General features: G+C 36.9%; 1 protein-coding gene across 3 annotated transcripts in view; it reads right to left on the reverse strand.

Annotated features, from left to right (window-relative positions):
• Positions 1 to 15,696, reverse strand: part of LOC106523660 (cGMP-inhibited 3',5'-cyclic phosphodiesterase A) — a 110,688-nt gene that overhangs the window by 22,490 nt on the left and 72,502 nt on the right. For all 3 annotated transcript variants that reach the window (XM_014017168.1, XM_014017167.1, XM_014017169.1), the window contains exons 3-4: positions 8,420 to 8,680; positions 5,208 to 5,359 (exon numbers count right to left, since the gene is read on the reverse strand). In XM_014017168.1, coding sequence (XP_013872622.1) covers positions 5,208 to 5,359; positions 8,420 to 8,680 — 413 coding nt within the window. The remainder of the gene's footprint in view (positions 1 to 5,207; positions 5,360 to 8,419; positions 8,681 to 15,696) is intronic.

The raw sequence follows: 15,696 nt of genomic DNA on the forward strand, positions 1-15,696 counted from the left end.
AAAACCATTTCCTCTTGTGTCGTGTTCTCATTTATGTTGCGGGCACTGAGCCGGCTGTAACAACTGATTTAAATACACCTTAACATTCATGAGGTACTTTACATTGACTGTTTATGGTTGAATGTGGACGTGTAGAGGGCAGAACCTGAGGTGGGACCTTGTGCATAAACTCTGAGGTGAAGCTGTGATCTATGAAGGAAAGATGCGCAGAAACATGCACACACACGGTTTTATAAATCTGATTTTTTTTCTTTTTTTTGGCGTACGCCATTTTCACCTTTTGGCCGTACGTTCACTTTTAGTATGGTTTCTACACAATCTTTTATAAATCTGACCCCAGAATTGGACACCCCTGGCTTATGAACTTTATAGCAAAATCAAACAGTAAAGCTTTGTTGTTCTCACTTAGAAATAATGGGCCTCATGCAAGAATCGTTCGTACGCACAGATTTGTTCTTAAGTTGTGCGTACGAGTGATTTAGGAGAATTTGTGGCATTCACCAATGTTTTCGTATTCTAHGATTTTTTTCAGATACRAACAAAATTYACGAGTGGTCCAGACCTGTCGTATATTTTACGAGCAGTCAGTCTGCTGTTATCCAGACGGGTTTTATTCACTAATAACTTTATATTTCATTAGTTTGAAGATATTTTGAGTTGAAAATAAATTACACTCCATAATTATGTTGACAATAGCCTATTCTTCTTGAATTAGAGTTATAATTTTAAATGTAATAATTTAGACTAACAATATTAATTGTCCGTCTGTTTTCTGCTGCTTATCCGGGATCGGGTCGTGGGGGCAGCTGCAGAGAGACCCCACTCTCCCCAGCGACACCTTCCAGCTCGTCCTGTGGGACTCCGAGACGTTCCCAGGCCAGAGGGGATATATGATCAAGTCCTGGATTTTCTCCAAAGTGCCAGAAATATTTTGAAAATATTTTAAAAGGCTTATTTCAGAACCACAACTGAGACCGCGGGGTGGGGGTTGTGGGGTGTTACGGTGCGCAGCGCTGCGGCTTCTGAATAAATGAAAATGATTTAACACAGTTGTTTATACTTTTAGCAGCTTTTTATTCCACAGCTGACCTGCTAAAAATGACAGATTTTCTTTTCTGGGTCTCTGACAGACGGACTTCAATCTCTGAACTCGTAAAGTTCTTCTTTTTAGTTTTCGCTGTCATTTTCATGAATGAACACTTCCTGATATCTGAGGCAGGAAACACAGCCTTATATGGTGTTTTTGGGRTGGTAATTATGCTAATCTCCTCTCGCGTGCACAAGCAGCTGGATATGAACAGGTGGAATTTATGCAGCTCATTTACACACTTTTCCTGAAGATAGAAGAGTTTGTTGAATCTGACGTGACATGTTCGTACGAACCCTTTGTACGAACAAAAGTAAGAGAAATTTAGGATAAGAATACGAACATGTTCTTGCATGAGGCCCATTGTGGTGACTAAAATAAATGCTATCTTTCAGCATCCCTGTAATGACTAAAGGTAATTCTATCTGCCTTTTTTATATAAAACCAAATTAAGGCCAACGTTTGTTTCTGAGATAAATGAACAACCTCAGTTGCAAACTCCCTCCTGTTGCTCCAGCTGGCCTCTGCTTGCTCCTCCCTCTGCTGTGTTTTGACTCCCAGATTTTCAGCCTCAGCCTCTTCGCAGCAGGTTGACAGATTATCTTTGGTTCCGAGCCCAAACGGACATTGTCCAAGCCACGATAAACACAGCAGCTATTATTCCTGCTTCCAGTAATCTACCTACTCTTGAGCCAGATGACGTGACGAAGATAACAGCATGGCGGCTCAGAGTGCAGCAAAATGGAGGGTATCAATTGCGCCCTTTTAACAAGCGCCGTCTGATAACGGGACGATATTGCAACTTTGAAGATGGTGTTATTCTTTCTTGACGCTGTACGTCATCTAAGGCTGACATGATGGAAAACGTGTGGAGGAAAAGAGAAGCCTAATGTCCTAATTAAGATTGTGCAGATTTGATGAGGGAGTAGAGAGAAAGGAACTAAAGCCAAGTGTTCATTTTCCTCCATGTCCTCCGTGATGTTCTCTGTTTTCCAACTGTCTCTCTAAGGGAACCAGGGAACAGATTAACACTGTTTGTTTGATCTTAAAATAAATTAATGTATTACTGATTTCTTGGCCAGACACACTAATGTGTATTACAAAATACTTAATTCTACTCTTGTGGCTTGTTGCGTCCAAGTTCATGATGGAAAATGTAAACTTGTTTGCAAGTTGCTGATTGCTCAGTGACAATCTAAAAAAAATTGGCACAGAAATAAAACAGGGAGAACAAATGCAAAAACATTGTTATCTCATTTGTTGCTGGAGTATCTGAGAAACTCAGAAGGATTTTTTTCCAAACACAACATCCTGGCATTTCAAACCCAACAAGACTCTCAGACAGAGGCATGTCCATTCCAAAGACAAAACACCAAAACACAAACTGAGTGGTGTTGTGCCCTTGCCAATTTGGCACCCTTGGCAAGATTGGGATTAATAAAACTACATAAAATCAGTATTTTATGAAGGTAGAACACTGAAAACCAGACTTTAACCTGAACTTTACCTGAGACCATACTGAAACTTACATTGTCCTTATTTTGTTTTACATGTTGAACACCAGTAGGTAGTATGAAAGAGGATTAGGACCACTGAAAAAAATAAAATAATTCTGACTTAAATATCAGAATTCTGACGTTTTCCTAATTCTGAGAAAAAAAAGTCAGAATTATGAGATTAAAGTCAGAGGGTACCTGTGCCAGAGAGGCAATGACAGGAGTGCCACCCCCAGTTCAACAAGTGGTTAATATTTTCATTTCTTTTGTAGTGGTTGTTGTATTTAACAAAAATATAAGTGCATCTAATGTTAAATAATGCTAAATAATGCTAAATACTAAACAGCAAATGTTTTCAAAAATGTTATTTTACAAATATTGCAATCAACTAGAGACCAGATATTTTAAAATGTGCAGCAACTCACTGACCAGCTGGTTGGTTCCAGGCAAAAACATGAATGAGTTAACTTAAAACAATCATTATTTAAGCACATGCGTGAACTTTAGTTAATCGCAGGGCTTTCACTTTTTAAATTTTTATCTACTCCATCTTTATTTAACAGAAATGACCTGAGGACATTTGCCTTTAATTGGCAAATCAAAAGCAATCATGCAAAAAGTAGTATTTTTATCTACCTAACATTAGTTTCTAAATTAGACCATGCTTTTTCGGAGTCATGCCTCATTTTATATCTACAACTCAAAGTCTTAACCACTGTTATGAAGGTAGATGGAGTCTGCAGAAGTGAATATAAAAGTTTGCTGAATGGAGTAAAAAGCTCACAGGCAAACAGATTTGAATCTCGTTACCCACAACTCAAAATCACAGAAGATAATTATGCTTTTTTTTTTTTCAAAAACTTTGGACATTCATTCTACGGAATTTTAAAATTGCAAGGTCTGTCCACATGAAAAGGTAGAACAGTGTCACTTTTTTCTGTGCGCAAACTCTTGCAGGTGTTGATTACAGTAGAACAAAACAAAGTCAGGGTTAGATTCCCCACAGGCTGTTTTCAGTGAATCTTTAAGGCAGACAGCAGACAAAAATGAGCCAAGTTCTTCCACACATTGTTAATTGAGTTCCAGATGCAAATTGTGTTTGATAACTGGAAATACACATAGAACCTGAACTTATTTCCAAACTGTTCTCGCAGCTTGACACACAGCACAAATATCTATAATGCTGAGATACACCAAAAAGACACAGTTTGTATTTGAGGATTGGCCTCTTTCAGGAGCTTTCTGGGTGTTTGACACAAATGCAACAGAGGAACAAAACTGAACAGGCTTCTGCAAATAAACAAAAAGGTGTTTCTGTAGTTGGATTAAGCATGCATCATCTTAAGTGACTCTTGCATTAATCAGTCATGCACTCAAACCCCCACATATTTCAGTGAAGACATGCAGCTCAACAGTCTGTGCCACACTCTCAAACAGTACAAAAGCCTCCAGAGATGTACAGCGACATGACCACCGTCAGTTACCTGCCTTCCATACAGATCTACGTGTGAACCTTTACACTTCTGAGTAACCTGAGTCCCATGCTGTCTTCAGCATTAATGTGCTCACAGTTGATGTGGGTTTTAGTTATTCAGGTTAATGCGTTGCCTGTGGGGCATATTTCCATTTTGACCACACACACACACACACACACACACGCACGCACGCACGCACGCACGCACGCACGCACGCACGCACGCACGCACGCACGCACGCACGCACACACACACACACACACACACCTTTCCCAAACTGCTGAGCTGTCAATGTTCACTCACACTGATGTCTTTGGTATAAATGCAGCCACACTGCTGGAGAAACCTAATGACCTTCAAAACCATGCGTCACACTGTAGTAGCCATTGTCTGATTCCTGCTTAAAGCATTAGTAGAACACACTGATAAAACTTTATTTCTTGGATTTTAGGTTAGAATGACTGAAATACATATTTAAAAAAAGAGAAAAGTTTACTGACGTCGTGGACATTGTATGTATCTGAATGTTGCCAAGTTTCTTGATCTGCTTTAAAGGTATAAAAACTGCTCTTTGGGCCATTTTTCACACAACTCCAACTAAAACCAACGGCTTGGAAATCATGGACACTTTGTCCAGATCCAAGACACAAACTGTCTCAGAAAATTGATTTGGTTTGTCAAGAACAGAACCACAGACAAACCAAAGGACCAGGCACAGTAATACTAAGAACTGAAAAGGAAAATAAAATTCTTTGAAAGGAAGTTTTATGGTTTGAACAAAGAGATTTATGGAGATGGAGATGTAAAGATGAATCATTGAGTCAAAAGAACAATTCAGTGTTAATCATTATGGTGGTAGGATCTTGTTTTTTTATTTTTTCATACCAGTGAATCTTGCACACTACATAAAGTAGGACCTCAAAATAATTAGCTAATTATTCAAAACTTACACACAATTCTGTTGTTTCAAACTTGTATAAAAGCTGGATGATTTTACTGGTCTAAGCCAGAATTATTTTACTTTAACTGCACGTACTTCGAAACAGTGTCAAGTTTAGGTGCAACTTGCAAATGGACACTCATATATATAAAACAGTGAAGTTTCTCACAAGAGCTGTAAAACTAGATATCTAATGGTGGATTGGGTACCTGCAAGTGAGTGTTTCATGGTAGGGTTTAATGCTGGCGCTGCGGTCCCTTCGAACAGGCCCGGGCTCGATAGTGGGCAGTCCTGTGGCGGAGGTGGTGGTGGTCCACGTGGAAGAAATCCTCCTCAGAGGATGGAGACTCCGCCTCAGACGCTGCTCTCACACACAAACATTCAGAGGACATGCAGAAGCACAGTGAACACCATTACAAAGCCGTCCCATAATTTCATTAATCAAATAGGCATGCAGTTGCTTAAGAAGTACAAAAGTGTGACATTAATTAATTTTTTCTTTCTTTTTTTTTTTTTTTTTTTGGGGGGGGGGGATGTCTGTGTAACTTGACATGTATGGGTGAGTTCACAAGTTTGACAACTAGAGCCGATTTCAGCAGTTTGGATGGAGTTCAGATGCCTTAAGGTTGCTTTGTCTCCAGGCAAATTCATCAACTAAAATGCAATGTGTTTTTAACACATAAAAAAATAAATGAAATAAAATACAGCGGTCATTAAGGAACATAGAATTTTGTGGCAGTTGTGTGAACATTGCTCCTTATGCTACATTACTCGATGAAGCGGCAGCATTGCATTGCACAGTATTTAATTTCATCATATGGATTGTGCCTATCTGCTTCTCGTTATTTCTGTAAATTCCTTTTGTGACGTTCGCTCTCTTTCAGTATCTGTCTTGCCCTTCACTTGGATTCCCAGTGGCCTGCGCTCACGGGCCCCCACCATCTGTTTGGTGCCATGCAGCAGTCTGGCACAGCAGCACTGAACATAGCTGGCTCTTCTTCTCCTCAGTCCTCTGCAGAGTGACCTACTAATGACTGCCTCAGAATCTTGAATGAACCCATTCACAAAATTGCATCATTTGCAGAGAGCTGGCAAACAAACACACACATTCTGATGCAAGGTGTAGGTTTTTGTCATTTTAGGCAACAATCAGTAAATTAAGTTCATTTTGATGGTTTGTGCACACAAACATACACATGTCAAAAACAACTGTTTGAACAACGTTTTATGTGATGAATTACAGCCAGTTAGACATCAATAAGCATTTTATTTCTGTCTTCTTTGTGTATTTTTTAGAGTTTTGTTGTGAAAACAAATGCAAATGGTAGCTACAACACAAATGCACAACAGCACACTAAAACTAAACCATCTTTACACCCCCAATAACGATATAATAAAGATGCTCAGTGATGCTTTTCATGGTTCTATAAATAGACTTATAAGTTCAAGTGCAATCAGTGTACATTTAAACATCTCCCTTGATGTTATGTTTATTGCAATTTACTATATATATATGTATGNTATATATATACATGGCTTATTTTTTTACTATTATTGAAAATTGACTTTGTATGTTCATGGATGTGGATGCACTCAGAAAATGTGCCGTAAGGGCTCATTTTCATCTGTACTTGCATCCAGGTTAATGAATAAGTTGAAATAAAGTGCACACATTTAGACATCAACACAATAAAAAGATACACAGAGGTTAATAATGGTCACAGGTTTGATGTTCCTTCAGATAATTGGTTGTAGTTTAATCAGTGGAAATGGACTTTAATGTCACAGTCTTAGTATTTTGTTTTTGTTTATTTCTCCTGATTTTGAGTTCTGTAAATCCCTGTTTTTCAGTTTACAGTATGTATTTTCTGTGATTCTGTTTTGTTTTTTTTGGGTCCTCCCACAGTACAGCATTGCATTAAAGTCAAACCGTTACAATATTTACAGTCTTTGACAGCACAGCTCATCTACAAGTTTGGTGTATTTTTTCTGCAAAATATATCTATTCAGCTGGTGGCCAATTTCAGGTCTTTTAAATAAAAGTTTAGTTAACAAGAGGACGTCACTATCCTGTGACAGATGTCAAGGCTACCCGATGCTAGCTGCTGCAAGCATTAGGGGTTGCTATTGTCTCAGGCTGATGATGTCATAACAAGAGCTGAGTGCCAATGGCAAAAGATGAGTTCCATTTAAAAATACGTAAATATAAACTTAAAATTTTAACTACAACATTTAACTTTTATAATTAGATTTCAGATTTAATATTTACACAGAACAGTGGGCTAAATATCAACAAAATGTTAGTGGAAATTGAGAATTTTATTAAGTATTTACTATTTTATATGAGAAGACTCAAACAGACAAATTTCATATTCAAAAATTAAAAGTTTTTAAGGTAAAATTTGACAAAGCTGGTGACATTTTTATACAACTTTAAAGACAACTGTGAAGTCCTAAAATGTCTGTAAGTTACTAACAAGCTCTACGTAAAAAAAGGTAAATGACACCGCTGAGTTTTATTGAACAATCAAAAACCTTAGACATTGCTGCAGTTATTACTTTGCACCAGACGCTGACAAAACAAGTTTTAAGAAGTGTGTGAAAGGAATCGTCTTGTACCTCAACTGGATGCAAAACAGTCTAAAAGGCAGAAAAGTCATTTTCCCTCTGAAGTAATTTTCTTTTTTCCCCCCTACATTTAGAGCTGGGCGCTCATAATGAGGAACACCATAATGACTGCAGTTTTACTTTCCATTCCATAATGACATCTGCCAAACAAGAGATTTGTTGGATGGCCGTGTTAAACACTGACCTCAAACCAGCCACCAAATCAACCAGAATGGGTAACTTCAGTAAAAAAAAAAAGAGCCAAATATACAGTAAGTGTAGTGGGAGTCCAGTTTTGTTGACACACTCATGCCTCTTTATAGCTTCTTGAAAAATGTATCCAGCTGTGTGTTGCCTCTCTTACGCTACTCCTTCTCTACATACACACATTCACACACACTGTCTGGTTCGGCACATCTGTCATGTTGACACAGCTGTGGCTATGAAAGGGAGAACCATGCTCCGAGCAGGAGACATGCTCTATTTTTTTTTTCACTCAACTCTTTAAGAAAAACGTTCTTTCATTTGATGTTAGAAGCTCGTAGGAACCTCATGTTTGCTGAAACACGGGCTGAAAGATTAACACCCACGGGGAGTATTACATGGTATGTTTGACCTTTAATAAAATGGATGACATGACCATTTAGGGATTATTTCAACTAATTCCAAGTAAAACCGTTTTGTGTCTGGCTTTTAAGTACTTTGATTAACAATTCAGAGCTTTGATATTTTATGCTCACTTCTATGAAGCGTTCCCAGAACTGCACATCTTCTGGGTAAAGCATAAATCAGGACAATGCATACGCTCTCCTACCTTATGTATGGATGTCTTCCCTTCTTTCTCAGGTCCCTCCTCTGAGTCGGAGCAGGTGTAAGCATCACTGGGGTTAATCAGTGGTGCAGGGCGTGGTCGGTGCAGAGGTTGGAAGGTGAGCTGGGTTGTTAGCAGACTGCTGACAGCCCGCAGGGATGTGCAGGTGTGGGCAGGTAACGAAGGGTCAGCCAGCAGGTCGGTGATCAGTCCGTGGGCCTCTCCCATCACCGCAATGTCCACCACAACAGTCGTTCCTGATGACTACATGTTGAAAAAGAGACAGAGGTGAGGAATAAATATCTTTGCTGCAAGCTGTAGGAGTTGGTGCTGATTAAAGGTCTGAGAGCGGCTGCATGCTGCTGGTTGGAGGCAGCTGGGAAGAGCAGGTGTGGAAACTATGTCACCAGTTCCCCTTTGACGTCATCATGTGGTTAAATGTGACACTGGCCAGACATTCGTTCTATAAAGCTGGCACCCAAACTAAAGTGTGCAACTGTGGCTCTAAATTACACAGGTTGGCAGTTCTGGCCCCAAATTCTATTGTGCCAAAGTGTCCTGAGCAGCACAACGAGATTCAAGATTTCATTTATTGTCATTTCCCAGTTTTTCACCAGCTATGCAATACCTTTAAATATACACATATATTTATACACATTAATACATATACTCAAATACATAAACACACTAAACAAGGCTAATGAACACACCGTATAAAGCAGGGATATTAAACTGGCGGTCCACAGGCCACATCCGGCCCACGAGTGACCAAAGTTCGGCCCACCAATTGGTTCATTCATTTCTTAAGCCCAAACCCCCAGTTTTTGACTTTAATTACTCTAAGTTCTTTTAGCTAGACATAGACATGTTTCATGTCTACAGAAACGTCAGAATCTTGGCTTCAAGCTGGAATAAACCATTTCTATGCACACTCAAGACAGTTAAAACTACAAGCAATTGAAGATAGAACTATGAAAGTGGAAATAAAATTGGTTAAAAAATTTGGCAAGTCAGAGATGTCAAAATAATATTTGTGTCAAATAGGAGGCAGAATGTGTTCATTTTTTTCTTGATATTGTTGAATTATGACTACTTTTATAGGGTTCGGTATGTTGTATTCATGATTAAATGCAGCAAAATAAATTAATTCAAAGATAACAGATCTTTGTAATACTTGGTTTATTTACAAAATAACTTTATTTGTTGGATGTTCGGCCCCTCAGCTGTTGACCTGCAGTAACTGTGGCCCCCAGAGCAGTTTGGTTAAATAGCCCTGGTATAAAGGTTTAAGAATATTTACAATTAAAAATACACTTATTTGTCAGTTCTGTCACATATTTTGTGATGTAATAGTTTATAAAGCATAATAGAAAACAGAGAAAACTGAACAGGTTGAAAAAAATGACCCAAGCACAAAATAAAAAAAAATATCTATGCAGCACTGAGTGAGAGTACATTCAAATTTTCTGGACTCCTAGAGTCTCCTGATAAACAAAAAACTGTATTTAACAGCTGAAAAAGTGGATTTTGCATATGTCCCCTTTAAAAGTGTGTTCCATATATGGCATTAAAGTAAACAAAAGATAAGTAATTTAAAAAAAGAAAAATGAGGAAAAAAACTAGTGAGGAACGCAAATATGTTGTGTCCTAATGTGACATTACAAAGTTTTGTAAAATGTTTTATAGCTGCAGGATCACACAAAGCTATAGACATGTAGTGTACATATCCACTTCAAAGCTTCATTTTATACCATATATGGATTTTTCCCTATGCACAGAAGCAGAACTTTAAACCAACAAAAAAATAATAGAAAGTAATATTTCACAGAAGCAGCCCATAAATATCCATATACAGTATGTCAAGTTGTACAGATTGTCTGTAATTTACACAGATTTTTCCTCATTTTACAGGTATACGGCCGTATAGAGTAATCTCACGGATTTTTTCAAGTTTTACAAAGTTTTTCAAGAACTCAGTTTCAAATTTGTTTAACATCTCAGAGCTTGTAGGACATTAAAAAACAACAACAAATAATATGAAATAACCATCTTCCAACCCACACTGCTGCTAGAAATAAGTCACCTGTCCTCATTTCCTCCTGCAACCCTGCAGGTGCAGTCATCCAAGGGCGTAATCACCATCTTAAAAGTGGGGGGACACATTTTTTAAAGGTCTTTTTTTCTGCTTCGGCTGAAAAAAGTGTGTGTGTGTGTGTGTGTGTTGGGGNGGGGGGTACAGAGGGCACAGATATTGGAAGTGGGGGGGACATGTCCCACCCCGTACCTATGGTGGTTATGCATCGCTCGCGTCCGCCAACAATCTGCCTGTGCAAACCCTCCCCACAGCATGTGTTATTAATACGGATTTTTGAGGCTGAAGGTATGTATGAACATCTGTACAATACATTTAGACTAATGCATGTTGTACAATAATGGACTGATTAACATCTATTCTTTGACTTTATTCTCCATTTGAACACATTATCATGGTGTGAGCCCTCCTTGTTTCAACAAGACAAAAAAGTTCACAACCCTTTATTACTTAGTGCAGTTGAACAACTACAGCTAAGTTCAGGCCAGTCTTGTCTGTCAGTTTATTTATTCTAATGAAACCACAAAGTTCCACTTGTACCCTAAAAGAATGTTATCAGGTTTTTCTTCTCAAACATTTCATTCACTTTCACCCCAGCTGCCAGACACCCAGAAATGTCATATTTACTCTGGCTACGTAGAAAGTAGTTCACCTCAACGTCACAAGTTTGAACTCACTTACATTGTGAGAATGAAAAAGTATTTTCCATTTCATTTTTTGAACAATTAAGCCAGTTATATTGTTTTGTGCAAAATTTACAAGTGGTCAGCTAAAACACAATGTTATACCTTTGACATTGACAAATCTGTTCTATTAATGTGTCTAACTTAGCAGGAGTCAGTTATCTCTTTGAAACTTCAAAAAATGTCCAGAAGATGGATAATTTGTGAAGATCAATAAAGTGAGGGCTATTGTGCAAAAATCAACTTTTTGGGGCATTATATCATGTTTTAATGTTATTCCCTCATCAAAAACATACCCAGAGTGTTACTTCAACTCAAAGCACTGCCTATTGTACAAAGCTCCTCCCTGAAGCTCCATCCGCAGCCAAGCTCCTGCCCCACAGAGCACCCCACCCCAGCTCCTCCACCAGACCAGACTATTTCTCAGCAGGGGTGGACTGGGCCATTGGGAGTACTTTTTTACGGTGGGCCGGTGCATCACTGGCAAATCATTATCCTTTGATATCAAAACCTACAAGAATCACTACTCATAGTGCCACAATAATCGATAATATTTTCACAAATATAACAAAAAGAGAGATAATGGGTGGTATTTTAATTACTGATGTAAGTGATCATCTACCAGTGTTTATACTTTATAAAAATGTTCAAAACAACACAATAGTAGACACAATTACTAAAAAAAATAATTGACACATCAAAAAAAGGCTATGGATAATTTAAAGGATGATTTGAGAAGACAAGACTGGAAACAGGTGTGTGTTAGCGATGTGAACAATGCATATGATGCTTTCATGAATATATTAGGATGTTTGTATGAAAAAAATTGTGTGAAAAAATTACACAAAGAAAGATGATAAACCATGGATGACCAAAGGGCTGAAAAATGCTTGTAAAAAAAGAACTACTTGTCCTCATGCTTCTTGAGACTAAGAATAAAAGAATCAAAAGAAAGATTTAAGAAAAACAAAAACAAGTTGGTTTGGATTATATGAAAGCACAAGAAGGAGTATTATAGTAAGTTATTAGACAAAAATAATGGTGATACAAGAGCAACATGGCAAACAATGAATAGTGTTTTGAAAAATCATGAAGTAAAATCAGGTACTCCACAGTATTTTGTTAAAGATGGCATTGAAATTCATGATCAAAATGAAATTGCAAATGGATTCAATCATTACTTTGTGAATGTTGGCCCAAGTCTTGCATCTAAAATACCTAAAGTAGACAGAAATGTTAACCACACTGTTACTGGTAGTGTAAAGAGTTTATTTTTTTATGAAACTGATAAAGAAGAAAGAACAAATATTGTGAAGAATCTTGCAGATAAGAGATTAAAAGACTGGGTTGACATGGACATGATGTTTGTAAAAGATATAATGAACTCTGTGATTGAACCATACATCTGTAATTTATCATTTTCAACGGCATATTTCCAAACAACATGAAAATAGCAAAGGAAATTCCTCTTTTAAAAAAACATGTGTTTAACAACTACAGACCAATATCCCTGCTACCACAAATTTCATTTTAGAGAAATTATTTGTGATTAGATTGGACAAATTCATTGCTAGGCAGTATATACTGTATTAAGTAACAGTCAGTATGGGTTTAGACCAAAAAAATCTACATCGATGGCTCATTGAATTAATAGAACATATAACAACTGCTTTTGATCAAAAACAGTACTGTGTCAGTATTTTTGTTGATTTAAAAAAGTGTTTGATACTATTAAGCATAGTATTCCTTTTGAAAAGTTAAATAAATATGGTATTAGAGGACCTGCATTACAGTGGGTATCTAGTTATTTGGAAAACAGAAAAAAAATTGTAGAAATAAATTATGTAAGATCTGAGTTTTGTAACATCTCATGTGGAGTGCTTCAGGGTTCCATTCTTGGACCTAAGTTGTTTATTTTGTATGTGAACGATTAGGTAAATGTATCAGATCTTTTTGGGTGTGTTCTTTTTGCTGATGATACAACCTTCTTTTGTTCCGGTAATGATATCGAACAAATGTTGGACATGGTACAGACAGAATTTATGAAAATCCAAAGCTGGTTTCAACTTAATATATTATCATTAAACTTGGATAAGACAAATTATATGATTTTCTGTAACAATAAGAGAACTATAGATGTTTTATTTAAAGTTGATGATGTTGAGATCTGTAGTGTCAGTGAAGTGAAGTTTCTAGGTGTCATTATTGATGAAAAACTGACATGGAAAAATCATATAAATTGTTTAAGAACAAAACTAGCCAAATCAATTGGAGTACTGTACAAAGTAAGAGAATTGTTCAATGATAAAGCACTGTTTGTGTTGTATAACGCTATAATTGTTCCACATTTAATTTATTGTTTTAGTATGGGGTAAAGCTTGTAAAACTATCACAAATCCTATTTTATTTTACAGAAAAGAGCTGTAAGAATTATTACTAGAAAAAATACAGCCATCCATTGAATATGTTGTTTCACAATTTGAAATTATTAAAATTTTATGATTTGGTCGATTATAATATTTTACTGTTTATGTACATAGCTCATAAAGGTGTCTTACCTTTCAACATTCAAGTAAATTTTGTTAAAAGAGAGAGCTGTTATTATCTTAAGGGAACAGAAATGTTTGTGAAACCTTGGGTTCGTACAAGCCTTAAGGAGCGATCCACTTTAATCCAGGGAATAAGATTGTGGAACAGCATAGAAGATGAAGTTCAAAATGCCAGATCCTTGTATAAATTGAAGAGAATGATAAAAACGAGAATTCTGAAGAAAAATGGAGAATTATAAGTGAATTCATACTAATTGTTTTTTGAATTGATGTCTTTATATTTTTAATTAATTTTTAAATGTTTTAAGTTGTTTCGATTTTTGTTGTATTTTTACTTTTCTTTTGAACATATTTTGGGTATAAAAAAGGGGCAGATACAAGATTTATTCTTCTTCTGCTGCCTTTCATTTTATTTGATTTTATTTTTGATTGCATGTTTTTCTGTACTTTGATAATCTGTGTTACAAATAAAATGAATAAAGAACTACTACTACTTTTACCAACAATTTTCAAAATGAGAAAAAGAGAGATAATCGATTGTATCCAGTATTTATGTAACACTTAGGAGTAAGAATAACTTAATGTAAAAATATTGTAAATTTCATTCAGCAAGTATAGTATTCAAAACATATACAACAAAGACTGATACTACTGCTGGAACTGTAAACTGATGTGAACTTATGCTGCCCAAGAAGTGTTTTGAAAAGTATAAAGCTAAACCCTGTATGCATCATTTTTTTCTGCATTTTTTTTTTTTTTTGTGTATTTACTAGGCACGAAAAGTTCTAGACCTACCTGATGCCAGATCCCAACTCACCCACTGATCCTCTTAATCCAGCCTCTATGCCAGGACCTCTGGTCATAGAAGTTCCACACATCTGAGTTTTACTCATGCACAACTTCCCAGCTTACAGTGACACGCTACATTAGATAAAACTGACAATCAATAAACACGTTTTTAAATGACTTCTCAACAAGCTAAGTAATGCACCAAACCATGCATGAACACTCTGTTATGACATTTCAGTATGACTAACAACAGTGTTCATGATCAATGGCCTTAATTGCTTGTGCTGAACGCAGCCTGGAACGGTATGCCAAGAGACGTGTCATAGATTAACACCAGCACTGCAGTTCAAGTAAACTAAGCTGAGAGACAGTCAAAACAAACCAGCAATCATTCCTGAAGAGTGAGTGGCTGTTTGTCCATACAAATCCTCTGTACTCAGAACTCAACATAGGAATGGTTTTATTTTAATGTTTTGCCTCAAACAAACAGCCAAAAGTTCACTGAGCAAGACAAAAATAGAGCCAACAACAAACATCTTAGTCAGAACTTTCTTCTGTAATTTTTTTGTAGTTGGAAAATATTGTGAGCTATTAAAATGTTGGTACTCCTTTCTTGAATACATGTGTGGATACAGTATGCATCCTCCCGACCATGAATGTTGGAGTTTTGCATTTTTCACAGACAGCACAACAAATTATAAACAATGGTATTGACCTTTGCAACAACACTGAGTCATGGAAATATGACTATTGGTGCTTCTGCTGTGTACACATGTATTTTGTCAATAACTGCAGAATCCAGAGGGCAGACAAATTCCTTTTGGTGCAACAAACAAAACGCTGTGGGCCCTTTTTAAAAATAGGTTATTAATTGAGTACACACACAGAGGGGTCACATACTTGTAATATTTGAGATGGTCTGTTTTATGCTCTATTTACCCCTTTGGGATCCTTTTTTAAACACATGGTCCTTAAAGTTTCGAGGAGAGAACAGCATCTAAAAGTTGTGCAGTGGTAAGAATGTAATGTTTCCCAGAGGGGAGAAAAAAACTACACACACACACGTTTAGAAGATCTGCTGGAAAAAGAGGGATATTTAATCTTCAAAGTATAAGGTAATATACAGAGAGAGAGAGAGAGAGAGAGAGAGAGAGAGAGAGAGAGAGA

Source organism: Austrofundulus limnaeus, unplaced genomic scaffold (assembly GCF_001266775.1).
Source record: "Austrofundulus limnaeus strain Quisiro unplaced genomic scaffold, Austrofundulus_limnaeus-1.0 Scaffold162, whole genome shotgun sequence".
In the NCBI taxonomy this organism is placed as follows: domain Eukaryota; kingdom Metazoa; phylum Chordata; class Actinopteri; order Cyprinodontiformes; family Rivulidae; genus Austrofundulus; species Austrofundulus limnaeus.